The sequence below is a fragment of the Gopherus evgoodei genome, chromosome 1 (genome assembly GCF_007399415.2).
Source record: "Gopherus evgoodei ecotype Sinaloan lineage chromosome 1, rGopEvg1_v1.p, whole genome shotgun sequence".
Taxonomy (NCBI): Eukaryota; Metazoa; Chordata; order Testudines; family Testudinidae; genus Gopherus; species Gopherus evgoodei.
Genome location: NC_044322.1, coordinates 201,873,573 through 201,889,284, shown reverse-complemented (window position 1 = coordinate 201,889,284; position 15,712 = coordinate 201,873,573). Strand labels below are relative to the sequence as shown.

The following is a 15,712-nucleotide window of genomic DNA, read 5'->3' as shown; positions in this document are numbered from 1 at the left end:
ATCCCAAGGTTAAGTCACTATGAGCCACCGAAGGGGGACAAAGGGACTTCAAGCTGCCCCAAAAGGGTTGATTGGGGATTCTCCAATAACAGGAAAATCTCTTGGCAGCATAAAATTGATACTGTCAGCTCAAGGCTACCTGCTCTCCCCACCTTCCTCACATGAAGTGTTCTGGATGCACTTTCCAACTGGCGGAACAGTCTCCAGAGGACCCTTCCAGCCAGCATAATAGCAGCCCTGTGGCTGCTCTAACTTATGACAGCAGCTAGCCTAAGAATCAAGGGGCTGTTTGCTGCCATCTTTGTCTCCTTTCCCTTCCTCCTCCCACTCAAGTTGCACTGAGCATGAGATAAATACAACTTAGGATCTACCCTTAAGATAATTCTATATAATTATGTGGAAATTTGCAACCTGATGTTCCATTCTCATGCAGTACAGAATACTTTTTTCATTCAAATAAACATCTCCATAAGGCATGTAAAATAACTCTTAATCTTGTTAACCTGAAATGCCCCTGAGTTAACAATTACTGTAAATCTGTTATCTTTAAATGCAATCAATAAACACTGTGGAAATGAGGAGTACACCAATAGCCGATAGCAAATTCTGCAGCTGGTTTCTTTCTCGCTCTGTGTAAGAAAGCTGTTTGCCTAAAGTCACAGATGCTAATGTTTAAAAACTACAGCATATCGTATTTTACATTTCAGTTACACGACACAATTATATTTATCATATTTATTTCCCTTAACTTTTAAGTGGTGCATTGCCATTAAGAAGTTGCCACACTGGATTATATTACAATGTAGAGAGCTTGAATCTATCAATGAAATGTGTGTGGGGGAGGTTTTAAACGAAAGGTCCTCCCCAGTACTTTGGCATAACAAAACACACAGACGGTAATTGACTTGGTGCTTTGTTGTGTCTAATATACGAGATCATATAGCACATTTCATTCCATGCTGTAAATGTCAATGGTTTTATCATCTTTTTTTAATCTTCACTGAAGCAACAGCTTCTGTGGAATTCTAGAATGCTGCTGGATACCCTCATTTACTGCACCACTCAGTTAAGCGATGCTCTGAGAGCTTCATCTCGCTATAAGCCACTAACCTTACATATTAAAGCTACAGAAAATACAACTACTAAAGGCAATGTGTCCCAGCTGAAGTCCACCTTTGACAGAGTCCATGGCTTCATATGATTTTACACACCACTGGGTAGCATCATTCCTATTAAATGGAAAAAAATTAGGAGAACTACAGAAGGCTGCATTGCTATTTTCACCCAAGGACCTCACTACTTTACAAACATCAGTTAAGCCTCAGCACTCCTGAAAGTTAATTACAGAAGGCATTATACCCCATTTGCAGACATAATACGAAGAGTCTAATTCAGACTTGTTAAACTCTGTCACTTCGGTGGAGCTGTGTAAGTGACTTTCCTGAACTCAAACTCTAAATCACTGATGGAATTAGAAAGAGATCGCAGGAGTTTGATTTCCAGCTATACAACAATCATGTCTTTGCTGCCGTGGTCCCGAGAGGAAGGAATTCACACCCTTCAAAATCCAGTTGGCCCCCCAATCATCTTACTTAAAAAAAAACACTAGCATTCCCCTCCCTGCCATGCACATCCCCCTCCCCAAGGGGTTACCGTTATCACTGTAACTCCCTCTGTTCTTTTCCCCCTCCTCTTCTTCTGTTTTATTATGAAATCGCTGTAAGCACCCAGGACCACATTAGCAGGGGCATTTTAAGAATTTCAGTACAGTTATACCTTTTTCCCATAAACATACACCACCAAGTATTCTGATACTACAGTGACGGGGGAGATTTCAAGAACAAAAAGGACTATTATGATCACCTAGTCCAGTGGTGTCCAAATTTTTCAAAGCAGAGGGTTGAACATCATTCAGAAAGGTCAAATGGCCACAAATAAATATTTTAATTGTTTTCCGACTCAAGGCAACATTCGTCAGCATGCTATCCTAGGCCTCCCACAGCCTCACCACAACGCCTATATTAGAGCAGCCAGAGCCAGGTTGGATATACTTGATCTAATCGGATCTGCATAAACACAAGCCATAGAACTTCATCAAGTAATTCCTGCTATAGTCCAATAATTTGCAGATGAACTAGAACAAATCTTTTAGAAAACCATCCAATCTTGTTTTAAATACTCCAAGCGATGAAGAATTTGCCACATGCCTACCTAAGCTGCTGCAACGGTTAACTACCCTCTCTGTTAAAAATGGACATTTTATTTCCTGTTTAAATTTGTCTAACTTCAATGACAATATCATTGCAGTGCACTGAGGCCCTGGAACAAAAGACAGACAATGTTTTTAGGTCTTTGGGCAGCTCCCAAATAAATAGAATAGCTATCATCTACGCATATAAACAGTTTACTCCTTTGGAGGTTTGGAGCTGTCATAAACAGATAGTTAAGGGTTAATGTCTCTTTTACCTGTAAAGGGTTACAAGCAGTGAACCTGGACCACCTGACCAGAGGACCAATCAGAAGACAAGATATTTTCAAATCTCGGTGGAGGGAAGTCTTTGTTTTGTGTTGTTTGTTTGTCTGTTGTTCTCTCTGGGTTCTGAGAGTGACCAGACGTACCTACAGGCTCTCTAATTTTCTGTTTACATAGTAAGTACAAGTGAAGGGCAGTTTAGTCTTTTTGATTGTTTTCTTTATTTGCAAATGTGTATTTTGCTGGAAGGATTTTAATTTGTATTTGTGCTGGGGGGAAGGCTTCTCTCTAGTGTCCATAAGCTAAAAGACCCTATAACATTTACCATCTAAATTACAGAGACAACTTTTACTTTTTTTCCCCTTTCTTTTATTAAAACCTTTTCTTTTTTAAGACCTGATGGATTTTCCCCCCCTTGTTAAGGCTCAAGGGAATTGAGTCTGTACTCACCAGGGAATTGGTGGGAGACAGGGAGAGAGAAGGGAGGGGGAAAGGTGGAATTTCCTCTGTTTTAGATTCACGGAGCTTGAATCTGTATTACCTCTTGGGGAGGGGAAAAGAGGAGGGGGGAAGGTGCATTTCCCTTTGCTTTAAGATTCAAGGAGTTTGAATCACAGTGATCTTCCAGGGTAATCCAGGGAGGGAAATCCTGGGAGAGGCAACGGTGGGGGAAAGGGTTGACTTTCCTTGTGTTAAGATCCAGGGGGTCTGGGTCTTAGGGTCCCCAGGGAAGGTTTTGGGGGAACCAGAGTGTACCAGGCACTCCAAGTCCTGGTTGGTGGCAGCACTACAGGATCTAAGCTGGTAATTAAGCTTAAAGGAATTCATGCTGGTACCCCATCTTTTGGAGTCTAAGGTTCAGAGTGGGGATTTATACCATGACATGGTGGCAGCGGGTGGGATAGATGGAATCCAAAAGCCAGTAAGATTATTATTTTTCTTTTTTCTCTGCTAGCTGCTTATAAGCAGAGAGAAGGGGGTTTTTAAAAGCAAGTCTGCAGGTTTTTTTCCCTCTTCCTTCTGAGTACTCTGAAGGCAAAGACATTAAGTTTAATGAGGGTCTTTTGTTAAACAAAGCAGGCTTAAGCTGTGAACAGCAGAGACCAGCAAAACATATTTGCAAATCGAAGAGTCTCTTATTTTTAAACTCTATCCGGAAAAACTAGTTAGGAAGTGTTAAAAAGTCTGTTGCCAAGCAACCCTGAGCTGCAGGATTTCAGGTACTGAGCAGCAGGGGGCAACCAGCACAAGAAAACAGGAACCATGAGTTCCAAAGAAACCCTGAAGCAGGAACAAGCAAAGCTAGAAGCCTTAGAAAGAGACAACGAACATAAAAGGAAGATGGAACTAATAAATGCAGAAATGGCCAGGGAAGAGGCAGCCCACAAAAGAGAGCAAGAAGCCAAAGACACGGACCACAAAAGAAAAATAGAGCTCCAAAGGGAGGCACACTAGCAGGCCCTGGAATTAGAACAGGCTAAGCAGAAGAACACAGCCAATCCTACCAACCCTTCGCCAGTTATTGTTCCACATCCCAAGAAATTTCCCACCTACAAGGCAGGTGATGACACTGAGGCCTTCTTAGAAAATTTTGAAAGGGCCTGCCTTGGGTACAGCATTCCTGAAGACTAGTACATGATAGAGCTGAGGCCACAGCTCAGTGGACCCTTAGCAGAGATGGCGGCTGAAATGCCTAAGGAACACATGAACGATTATAAATTTTTTCAAACCAAGGCCAGACTCAGAATGGGGTTAACACCTGAGCATGCCCGTCAGCGGTAATGCCTCAGATGGTAGCTTTAGGGGAGATAGCTTTTATACTCCTGAGTTAGAATTCATGTGGTCCACATCAGTTGCCATTGTGAGTCTCTGAACCCTATAATAGGGGCCTAAAGCCTGACTGGCACCTGACTCCCTGGTACCTTGCCTGTCTCTGGTGACTGCAATTGTATCCAAAATAACCCAATCTAATCAATGCATACAGCCAATATCAGAAAAAAAATTCAGCAGTTAAAAAAATATGTAAACCAAATGGTCAACCAACATCAAAATTTTCCAGAACCAGAAATACCTTTTTCCTTAAATGATCTCCCAATTCCTCTGCTACCTGAGAACTTTGCAAAAATTCTTGAACAAAAACAAACACACAACTCACTCCACCCTCCCTAAGAAAAAAAATTCAAAAAACCAGATTCCCATTCTTTTAATTCCAATCCCCTGTCCACTGACCAAAAGTAGCACTCAAAACTATAATGCCTTACCAACTTCCGTTACATAGGATTTTCCTTCTGAAGGCAGAGGGATATACTGGTTAGAGAAGCCGCTGCTGCCATATCCCAGGATGAAGCCTTGGAGTTTGGTGTCTGGACTTAGCCGAAGGTATTTCATGCAAATAGTATCATCAGTTGCGTTGATCTGGACTTTCAGGTTTTGTCTTTTAACTGGGGAAGAAAGAAAAAGAAGAGGTGAGGAATTATCTTCTCATTCACTAAGAGAATATCAGAATACAAGGCAGCTCAACACGCTAGTGATAGGCAACAGCTGTTTAAAGGGGCAGTCTCCCTGAAATCTACTCATTTCAAAAAGCGAACTAAATGTCATTTCAGGGACTGCACTTGCCTTTGAGCCCCCTGCCAACTTTTGTGGGTTTTAAACTCACATTTTTCCTTTTAAATGCTCTCTCTCCTTTCTTGCTGTTTGAAAGACTCACATGAACACTGGGATTTTGTCTACACAGCACCTAGGTAGACAGACATGCGTTATTGCTGCTTGAGATAGCTATGTGAAAAATAGCAGTATGGCTGTGGTGACATAGGCTAGCTGCTTGAGTATAAGCCCAACAGACCCCAGGGTCAGTATTTGGGTGGCTATCCTGTGCTGCCACTCATGCTGCAATGGCCACACAGCTATTTTTGGCATGCTAGCCCAACCAAACCTAGCGCAAGTCTGTCTACCCAGGCTGAAAGGCATGCTCCCAGCTTCAGCATAGACATGCCCTAAAACTCATTACATACTAACCGCTGTGAAATGCATAAAGTAAACTAAAAATAAATCCTTTATTTTCAATAATTCTAGGCATCACCTATAACAACCAGACCCGAAAAATTTCCAACAGAAGTACATAGGTGTGATTTTTAAGTTCACCGTATTTCTTTAACAATGCATGGGAACACTACACAACTGTTTGGGGAAAATAATAACTACCCTCAGTTGAAATTACAATCAGTTGTTGCTGCTGGGGTTTTTTGCTTGTTTGTGTTTTTTTGTTAATGTAAACAAAATGTAATTTTCTAGTCAGTATTAGGCCTGGACATCAGAAGTAACGTGCTTATATTGGCCAAAATACCAGGAGATTTTTTTTTTAAAACTTGATTTTATTCTTTTCAGGGGAACAGAACATAAAATGAAAAACCATCTTGAATAGCCATACAACAATTTAATTTATAGCAGCACAGAACATCATGTTATTGTCATAATATTATGATCTTCATGACAGAACGAGCAATTTTATAGACTATCAGCATGTTTCTATCACGGTGGGATGTAGCGGAGGTAGTATATCAGTTCTCAGTACTTACCATTTCAGTTCACACTTCATTGTTATATTTCCATTAGTTCCAGTCCCCATGTTCAGAAATGTGTTAGGCCCCTCTCCCAAAATTATGAGATTGGCTTAAAAATACATTTTAGATTTTTATTTATCTTTTGGTTTCTGAGTCCTTGTGCTGTACTCAAGGCACATTTTCAAAGATTAGGGGATAAAAACTTACTTTAAAAAATGAAAGCAGAGATTCTCATGAAATCACTTCCCTCCAGTGGCTGGAGAGTCAAGGAAAAAAAAACCCCCAAACACAAATATTGCCAGACTTGCAATAATATTAAAAGAGTTTGCAATACTCTAGTTCTCCTTCCACTAAAAGGACAACCATGTGCTTTCAGCCTGAATGACGCATTTTAGATTCTAGAAAAAGCAGAGACCCACTGTTTTCCCAGGAATTGAAGTTGGTTGTTTTTTTTTCGAACTTACAGGGTGTGTTTGTGTGTCAGAGCCGAGGAGAGGTGAGACCATGAGGGTGAAGGTGGGCTATATGGCACCATAGTAAAAACTGAAAAATGTTTCATGACCATTTTATTAGCTTTAATTCATGTTTTAAAATCACCACACAAATTAAAGTTGGCTACTCAGGTCTTCCATGAAGCATGACATCTACATCCTTCTTGGTTTCTTTTTATAATTTTGCACAACTCTGTTAATCAACTTCCCGAATGCAATGCATTCATCTTTGGCAGCTTCTTGTGTGTCTGGTACTTCCACTCTTTCAATTGATATCCTCATTAGTTCATTCACATGATCAGGCAGAAGGTGACTTCCTTCAGAACACAAAATTCTATTCAATGATGAAGAAGGCTGGTAGTGCTTCACTCCACACAACTGTCAGTGTTTTATAGGACAGGGATCTGTAAAAGCTATGTAGAGGTTGAGTAGAATCTAGAAGTCAACTTCTGGACTGAAGTCTTTGCTTCTTCCAGTACTTTTTCAATGGATAGCTCTCTGATTGATCCTGTTGTAGCAGATGCCTGGATGGCATTGTTTAATGACCCAAGTGGTTTCAACAGTAGACTTACAAGAGATAGAACGGCAATAGTCTTCTCTGAACGTAGTAGCAAAAGTAATCCACCAGCCTCACTACTTAGATCTGTCCCATCTTAGTAGATGCTTTCCAAAGCCAATAACAACAGCTGGAGTAATTTTAAGACAACAGCCAAGGATTGCTCTTGAGAAAGCCAGAGGGTTCTCCCACGTTGGACTAATTTGAACTTCAGTCCCAGTGTATCTTCTATATTTTCTAAGATAATCAGTCTTTTTGGACTCTTGCTGAAAAAAGAATATAATGAAGACATTAAATTTATAGCTTTTTAAATGTATTTTGAAGAGTCTGCAGTTCGTACTAGTGCTAGTTGGAGTAGATAACCTCTGCAGTCTGTACAGAAGAGATTAGGGTTACACTTTTCTCTGAGCAAAGCTTGTACTCCACCATGTCTTCCAGAGAAGTTTGCAGCTCCATCAAATGCACAAGTAGCCATCTGTTTGGGGTCCAATTGACAAACATTTAACTCTAGGCCCTCGTCCAGACTAACCCGCGGCATCGGCGGGTTAAAATCGATTGCTCGGGGATCGATATATCGCGTCTAGTCTGGACGCGGTGTATCGATCCCAGAGCGCGCTTACATCGATTCCGGAACTCCATCAATCCGAACGGAGTTCCGGAATCGACACGGAGAGCCGCGGACATCGATGCGGCGCCGTCCAGACTGGTGAGTACCTCGATTTTAGAAATTCGACTTCAGCTACGTTATTCTCGTAGCTGAAGTTGCGTATCTAAAATCGATTTTAATTCCTAGTCTGGACGTGGCCTAAGATGTGGGTTGTCACAGATGCAGCCGATGTATCTTTTATAACTTGAATATCTAGAAATGCATCTACTGGCCTACCACTGATATCAAGATAACGTACACAATGACTTAATACTTGACACCCATTTGCATAGGTGCATTCATCAGCCATGTATGCAAATTTTTTGAATGTGGTGAGAAAGTTCTTCACTTTTTCAACGGTTGAGTCTTTTAGCCAGTCAGCTGAGTTTCTTGCAGAAAGATAGTGTGCATTTGCTGATCTTGTTCGGAACCAGTGTTCAACTTCAAGATGAACAAGTGACAATGCACTTAACATTGGCCTTCAGTTTGTAGTGTGTGGTATCTCTTGCTTAAATAGAAAGTATGATGCCATAGCAATGTTTGTTCGCATGAACAGTGTTGTGTCTCCAGCATTCTTAACAGCCTCATTAACGCTCACCGGTGTTGTCCTTGGTCAGTGGAGACTCAGAGTTCAGAGGTGCTTTCACATGAGTTCACCTCCCAGGTTGGGGGCAAGAAGGCACCATGCTTGTTCCTCCACCTTCTCACTGTTCACTCTGGCCACTGTTGTTCACTGTGCCGCCATTGTTCATTGTGCCACTGTTCACTCCATCGCTCTGTTGCCAATGGCCCTGTGCCATCACCTTCTGCTGCCACCTGCCACTGTGACCTCTGCGAGTTGGTCTCTTGAGGTTCTATGCAGTTCTCAGTGATTTCAGCTGAGCTCTCAGTGGGGGAACCTCACTGCTAGTGCAGCCTGGGCTGTCTCTTCCATAGAAACACTGTCCCACAACAGGTCTAGGCACTTAGACCTGATTATCAGTGATTTCAGCTGTAGTGGTCACCTAGCAAAACAAAAGACTATCTACGGAGCCTAATCAGCTCAGTCTTTAAACAGCAGAACGGGCAGGTCAAATATCACCTGTGACTCAGACACACCATCAGGCAAAACACCTGTCCCCACCCTCTCTCTTCATGCCCTCAATCAGCACAGGCTAAGTACAGTTCAACTGCCCTTTACTCATACAATAAGAATAACATTTCATTACCACCACCACCATCTGCCCACATTCAAGTGATTTGTAACCCAGCCCCAGCCAGAATCTATCACTTGGGCAACACAGCTCTGATTGCTGGATACCTAGGTAGATTAGGTGTGAATGTAAATACAGTCTGGTCCTGAAGCCATTCCCGCCAACCCCCAGCTCATCACTCACTGTCAGGGAGAGCTCATTTAAACTTTGCTTACAAATCATAACTGTATAGGTTGGCCAACACAACTGAAATGAATGCATTGACATTGTCATAAAAACAACAGCTGTATAAGGAAGCTAGTCTATGTTCATACTTTTAAAATCTATTATACTTTTATCATGTACTTTATATGCTTTTAAAGAGCATATTAATGTTTCAGTTTCAATTCAAATTTCAAAACAATCACTAAATTGGCAACACTGCATGCAACCAGTTCACAAAACTGGGAGGAGTGTTGGAGAAATTCAGGGTGTGTGTATAGGGAAATCCCTGCACAGACCCAAACAAAGCCTCCTTCAGAGAGCACAGTGTGTATTTTCTCTGAACAAGTGGCAGCTTCTCTGAAAACAAAGTGACTGCAGTCTCTGAAATCAGGCAGATTTCTTAGAAATTTAAAGGTACAGTACACAGAACATGAAGGCCTTTTGGGTCAATAAGTAGAAGGTTTGCCCCCCTTCCAGTACTGAGGCAAAACCAGTCATGGTTTTGTCCAGTATCAGGCAAGGGATGCCATTTTGAAAAGCATGCCAGCCCACTCCTACAAGCATTGTCACACACACTGCATCTGAGGTCATGCTTGTGGAGGGATGCACTCTTCAATATGGCTTTCCCTATGCAGTGTGACCTTGCACACACCATGTGTGAGAAGTCATGCTGGCAAGGGCAGTTCATGCCATCCCTGGAAGGCCTGGAATGTCCAGTATTCTGGGGATGTGGCAGTGGAAGAGTGACTTTCCAGACCAGAATCTCCAAGACTGATTATCTTGAGGAAAGGAGATCACAGCATCATCAATCAAGCCTCTCCAGCTTCCAGTGTCCCCTGCACCCTGAGACTGCAGCAGAACATCCTAGTATGGATCTTTCTTGAACTTCCACCTCCTACTCTGCAAAAGTCAAGAAGGCTGCAAGAGCTTACCATTTTAAGTATCAGACTTTTCATATACACATCTTTTTTTGGTCTTATTTTTAGTAGCATGGAGATGTCCAGGCCTTTTCTATTTATTTAAGTTGTGAAACTGTGGCTGTGTGCTTGCATGTATGTTTGAGCACCAAGAGACCCCATGTGCAAGGTGCTAGAAAGAGACGGTCCCCAGGGTTAAACAACGTAACTATTGTTTCATAAAAGACATTTAATAAAGTGTGATCTGTGTCTTGAGACTCAGATTGTCACCTGTATTTTTTGGTAAATAAGAATTCTGATAGTTATTCTTATTAAGAGTGTTCTATTAAAGTCTGCACGATAACATCTCTGTTGGGGGTTTGTTGGAGGGTAAAGGACTAACCTTCATACCGGAATCTTTATCACTGGCTCTGATGTTATGGTTCAGACATTAGATGATAACCTGATTTCAGTATTAAGCTTCTTAAGCAGACATAAATGATAAATTTACTTGATTTTGGTGAAATTTTGTGGTTGGGATTTATACCCAAATGAAGAATTTCTTAGACTCTTCTTAAGAATTTATATAAGGATGAATTATATTTTGGTATTCATTTGATAATTGAAGTCCAAGGCAATATTGAGATTAATTTGCTTGATTTGATTCTGATTTGACAGAGTATTTTATTGTTACTATAGTATTATTAATAATCCCTTAGCCCTAGTGATATATTTTCTTGATTTTATTTTCGTTTAAGAGTTTTAGTAAAATTTATAAAGGAGAAACTCTAAGGAGTTGAGGGTCGGGGTGGATACCAACTGGTAAACCTAGAAGCCCGACCAGTTCCCCTTAATAAATCCATGGTTTTCTTATTGGGATGGCTGGAGATGGGAGCATCACAAAAGTTCTCAGCTAAAAGATACTGGCATAGCAGGACCCTCTAGAAGGAACGGACAGAGTGCATGATGGACAGCCACTGAAGAATCGTCTAAGATAAATGTTGCCCAGCTGGCAGTGTTGGAGTGGTTCTCCAAATGTCCCCTGCTGCTTTCCAGTAAGACCTAGCAGGGAGCCCTTGACCTGGCTGCATGTGTGCGACCAGTGTAGTATATTGAGGAACAACATGGCCATGCCAGTTGCTGAGTAAAAGGTAGCATTTTGGGGTTCCACACCTCTCCAGCTACTGGCAAATTTAGTCTAGAATCCCAGTGAAACCTTGGGTTTGGGTGGAGTACTCTTGCCTTTTCCTCACTTGCATTCGCTTTTAGCATGTATTAGTAAAAATCTGACCCTCAGTCTACAGATACAAACACTATGTCTACTACACTGAGGTCATCACTAAAGGGAAGTTTCTCAGACTCATAGCTACCTGTGAAATATAATCCTTCTGTCTTCACTTGCCAAAAAAAAAAATGCAAATATTCACTGCAGTGGAAGATTACCAGTGGCTAAAAACAACATGACATACAAGGAAAAGAATTTCTTAACTAAAACTATCATAAAAGAAAATTTCTCCACATGTGATATTTGAAAACATTTTGGGGAGAGAATTCCCCATCCACAAGTTAGGACCTTTGAAAGGACAGTCCAATAAAAACAGCTGAATGTTAAAGGAACAGCTTAGTGGTAATACTTTGGAAAGAGTATACAGACCAGAAGAGTCTGAGAATGCCACCTGGAAGCACCATTTGTTTGGCTAGTTGAAAGAAATAAGCAGTCAGGAATAGGCAGCAGGAGCCAAGAGCAAGCAAGAAATATAACTCTTGAAATGTTTATCTGTAAATATTTCTAACTGATACACACATATTTAAACTTTGAAAATTACTATTACAATCAAACATATTGTGCACTTGGACACAGATGCCACAAACTTTGGAGTGGCCTGTGGCAAGTTCTAGGAGGGCAGGGGACTATCTGACATGGGATTCTTCCCTCTTGTTAATCCATGGAGTAGGTAGTTCCTTGAAGGCAGAGAGGATCATGAAGCACGCTCCTTGTTCTTTCTCCACCCCAGCCTTCTCCCATTCTTAAGCCTCTTTACTAGTTGATATTCAGCTGTTAGAATAAGAGAGGCCCAATTTTCCATCTCAGTGTCCCTGATGAGTATCTTACCAGGTTCTTTGTTTTAATCTGACCTCCTAGTGCAGGAGAGCCAGAAAAAGGTGATATAAAAATATAATGTATAATTATTAACTACTCTGGCAGCTTTTGTATTATTCTAGCACTAGTTCATATCTGTAAAGAGATAAGAAGAAAATATATCACTGAGCCATTTGACTAGTTTCACAAATGAAGCACTTTCTTTGAAAGACACTGATGCCCTGGTTGGGCATAGTGTAACTTCTATGTTAAAAGCAAACTGGAGGCCCGTTAAAGAGTTTGCTTCCTAAAGAAGGAACCATGGAGAAGGAAAAGGCATAGCAGCACCTTTTGAGTGAGTTAGCAACTTTAATTAACTCTATATGTACCTTGTATGGCGTGGTTTTATCAACCAAGAATGGGAGCTAGCATATTAGAGAAGAGAGAAAAAAATGTTATTCAAAAAGTCATTTAAAAAAGTATTTTCTTACTGTCTAGATTTCATATTCACTACAGCAGTATACTATCTTAAATGGGAAGGTACTTTTATTGGACCTGTTGTTGATTCCTTGCATCTTTTATGATCAGATATAAAAAAGCTTTATATATATTAACTAATAAGCAATTCAACACCCCCATGAGGTAAGAGCTATATAGAAATCAAATTGAGCTCCACTGAAGGGCAGCTATCTCTGGGGTGGGGTGGAATCCGGGAGCAGAGCGCACTAATCATCTGATAAGGACAGATATTGAAAATACTAAAATGTCGTCTTCTGGTTACATATCTATTTCATTACACTGATACAGATATCTTTCAACGTACTTGCCTAGCTTTTTCTTATGTATGTCTAACAGCAAAATGCTTAACTGTGTGAAGATTTAAATAAATTACAGAAAATATGAGGTGACATCTTTCAAAATGCCATTGTATACCATAAAGCCACATTTTGTGCTCCTTGCTGTATTTAGTCCTGGACTAGGGACAAACCAAACCAAACACGTTTAGACTCACTGGCTTTGACAGTTTTAGTTCAAATACAGAGCTTGCCATTTAAAAAAAGTCAGCATTTGCCAATAATTACTACTCACTGATATCTGTGATTACCAGAGTTTTCCTTCATACTTAGACTAGGAGATACCTGTGGTAACTCTGTGTGTGGCAATGGTTGGCACATGTTGACTTTTAATGACCTCCACTACACACAGTATTGAGAACTGTAGGTGTACAAATGCATACCCCCTTACAGTAGAAAGCTGGAATTCACATTTGTCTCTGGTTCTAGCAGCTTGTGGACTTTAAATCATATTCAGTTTAGTATCTTGCTTTTCTCCCCATCTCTACTTCAATTTAATATGCTTATAAAGTTCTCAGGAAGTACAGGAGACAAACCAATGCTTAGTTTATACATCTGTGTGAAATTCTCCTAATGTAAAAGGACTGTCCAATGCCTATCCACCACTTGAGTCCTATTTAAAGACCTAGCTTGCAGTCCTAAGTGGACTTAAGCAGTGGGCAGACCTTCTGAATGAAGGTGAATAGCACTCTCTTGGAATATCTATAAATTTCAGGTTTCAATACAATTAAGAATTAATTCTAAGTAGCCATTTAAGACACACTGGTTAATATATCAGAACTGAAGTAGGGGGAGAAAAAAAATAGATCCCAATGGAATGAACTTGAGAAATGAGATCTTGAGATCTGTTGTTATGGAAAACCAAGTACAAACACTTTTGGGACCAGTGAATTTTTCCAAGCACTAGCCCAGGAAAATCATTATCTCTGGTAATTGAATGAATATTTATCACCCTTAAAACGTTGCCAGTTTTGTCTTAGATAAATATGTAAAGGTTATCTTAATATTTCCTATATTTTACTCTACTTGCTGGAGTTGATAATTAAAAAATTACATCTGCAGAAATGTAGGTATCAAAGAAATTATCTAAGGCACCTGGGAAATGTTTAAGGGTGACCACAGTAGCCTGAAACAATTAAATAAATCCACAGAAGTCAAATTACAGGTGAATGCAAGAGAATATAAACTATTAAGTCTCCCCTGACATTGCCTGCTCTTGTTTGAACCTATCCAGACACTACAGACACATTTGTTGCTGCTACCACTTATGATATTTTAAACTTCTTAATACTAGAACCAATAGTGGATGAATGTAAAACAATTTGGAATTGGGGTTCATCTCAGGCAAGCGTTCAAAAGTTAAGATATTAATCCAAATCTCTAAATTTTGAGAAGGAAACCTCATGATATATGGATTCCACGAAATTTTGAATGCTTTCAGCTTCTGATCTGCCTAGAAACACAAGAACGGTCTCTTACAATATTTCAGCTTTTTAGCTTTCCCGAGAACCTGGAAACAAAGAAACAGTGATAAAATGAAAAATACTGAAAAAAAGTAACAATTCCGAACCTTCAAAAAAAGGGTTGATTTAGTTTGATTGTACAAATGGGAAAGAATGAATTTGGATGGTGGGGTTAATGGCATTTGAATTAACTGTCTTGCTTGTGTCTACTCAGATCCAACCTGATATATTCACTGTTAACCAAAACTGCCTCAACAGAATCCTCCTTCCCTCAAGTGAATGCTGCCAGGTGTAGCTGACAATTCGTTCATTGGTAACTACCTTGACACTGATAAAAACAAACTTCAGGATTCTGTGCCAGATAGACATCAGGAATTATCTGCAAACTCAAACTTATGAATCTTATTTTTAAAAATGTATGTAACTTTGCAGCTAACCTTTAAGTTTTCTCTGATCCCTTGCTTCACTGAAGACCCAGAGAAACCATTATAGTTGCAAGAATATTACTGACTAGGGATGTGTGGAAAACAAGAATTCTGTTTTGCAAAAAATGTAGAGGTTTCTAAATTTGTTTTTGTTCTGCATCAGAAAACAAGACCTTTCTAATTTTGGAGGCGGAGGAGAAAGAGAAGGAGAACAAAATACCAACCCACCCCATAACAGTCAATAGTGTGGTTAAAGCATTCACCTAGGATGAGGGCAGCCTAGGTTCCAGCCCCCGCCTGCCCGATTTAGAGCACAAACTTGAACCTGGGTCTCCCACATCCCAGTTAAGTGCCCCAACTACTGAGCTAGTAGATATTCTGAAGTGTCTCTCTCTTTTTCTCTCACTCTGATTTTGACCTGTATTTTCATCTTCAACCTGAGAAACTTCCTGACAAAAGTTTAGCTGAAACTGACTTCTTTCTCTGGAAAGTTTCAGTTTCAATAAATCAGCATTTTTGGACAAAAAAATGATTAGTTCAAAAAATCCCGAGCAGCTCTATACTGACTTGCTTTTCCTCTTGTTCTATTATGCTGGTTGCAAATTTGTGTAGATGTTATGCTATATGAAAAGGACGATGACCATTTATATCATTGCTGCTACCGCTATTATACAATTGTCACAAATCTTAAACAAAGTATGTCATGTAAGGTATTGTTTAGAAAATTATACTCTGCTAAGTATAATAATCCTGTTTATATCATCTTTTTTTATAACTTCAAATACACTTTGCTATGTGTCTGTATCACAGACATGTTCTGTTCCTTGGTAACTCCCACCAAATTTACATTCAGACTAGCCATCACTGG

General features: G+C 40.2%; 1 protein-coding gene across 26 annotated transcripts in view; it reads right to left on the bottom strand.

The window, feature by feature from the left end:
• ABI3BP (ABI family member 3 binding protein) overlaps positions 1–15,712 on the bottom strand; it is a 319,764-nt gene that overhangs the window by 259,346 nt on the left and 44,706 nt on the right. For all 26 annotated transcript variants that reach the window (XM_030582778.1, XM_030582662.1, XM_030582833.1 and 23 more), the window contains exon 2: positions 4,735–4,914. In XM_030582778.1, coding sequence (XP_030438638.1) covers positions 4,735–4,861 — 127 coding nt within the window. In that variant the 5' untranslated portion in view covers positions 4,862–4,914. The remainder of the gene's footprint in view (positions 1–4,734; positions 4,915–15,712) is intronic.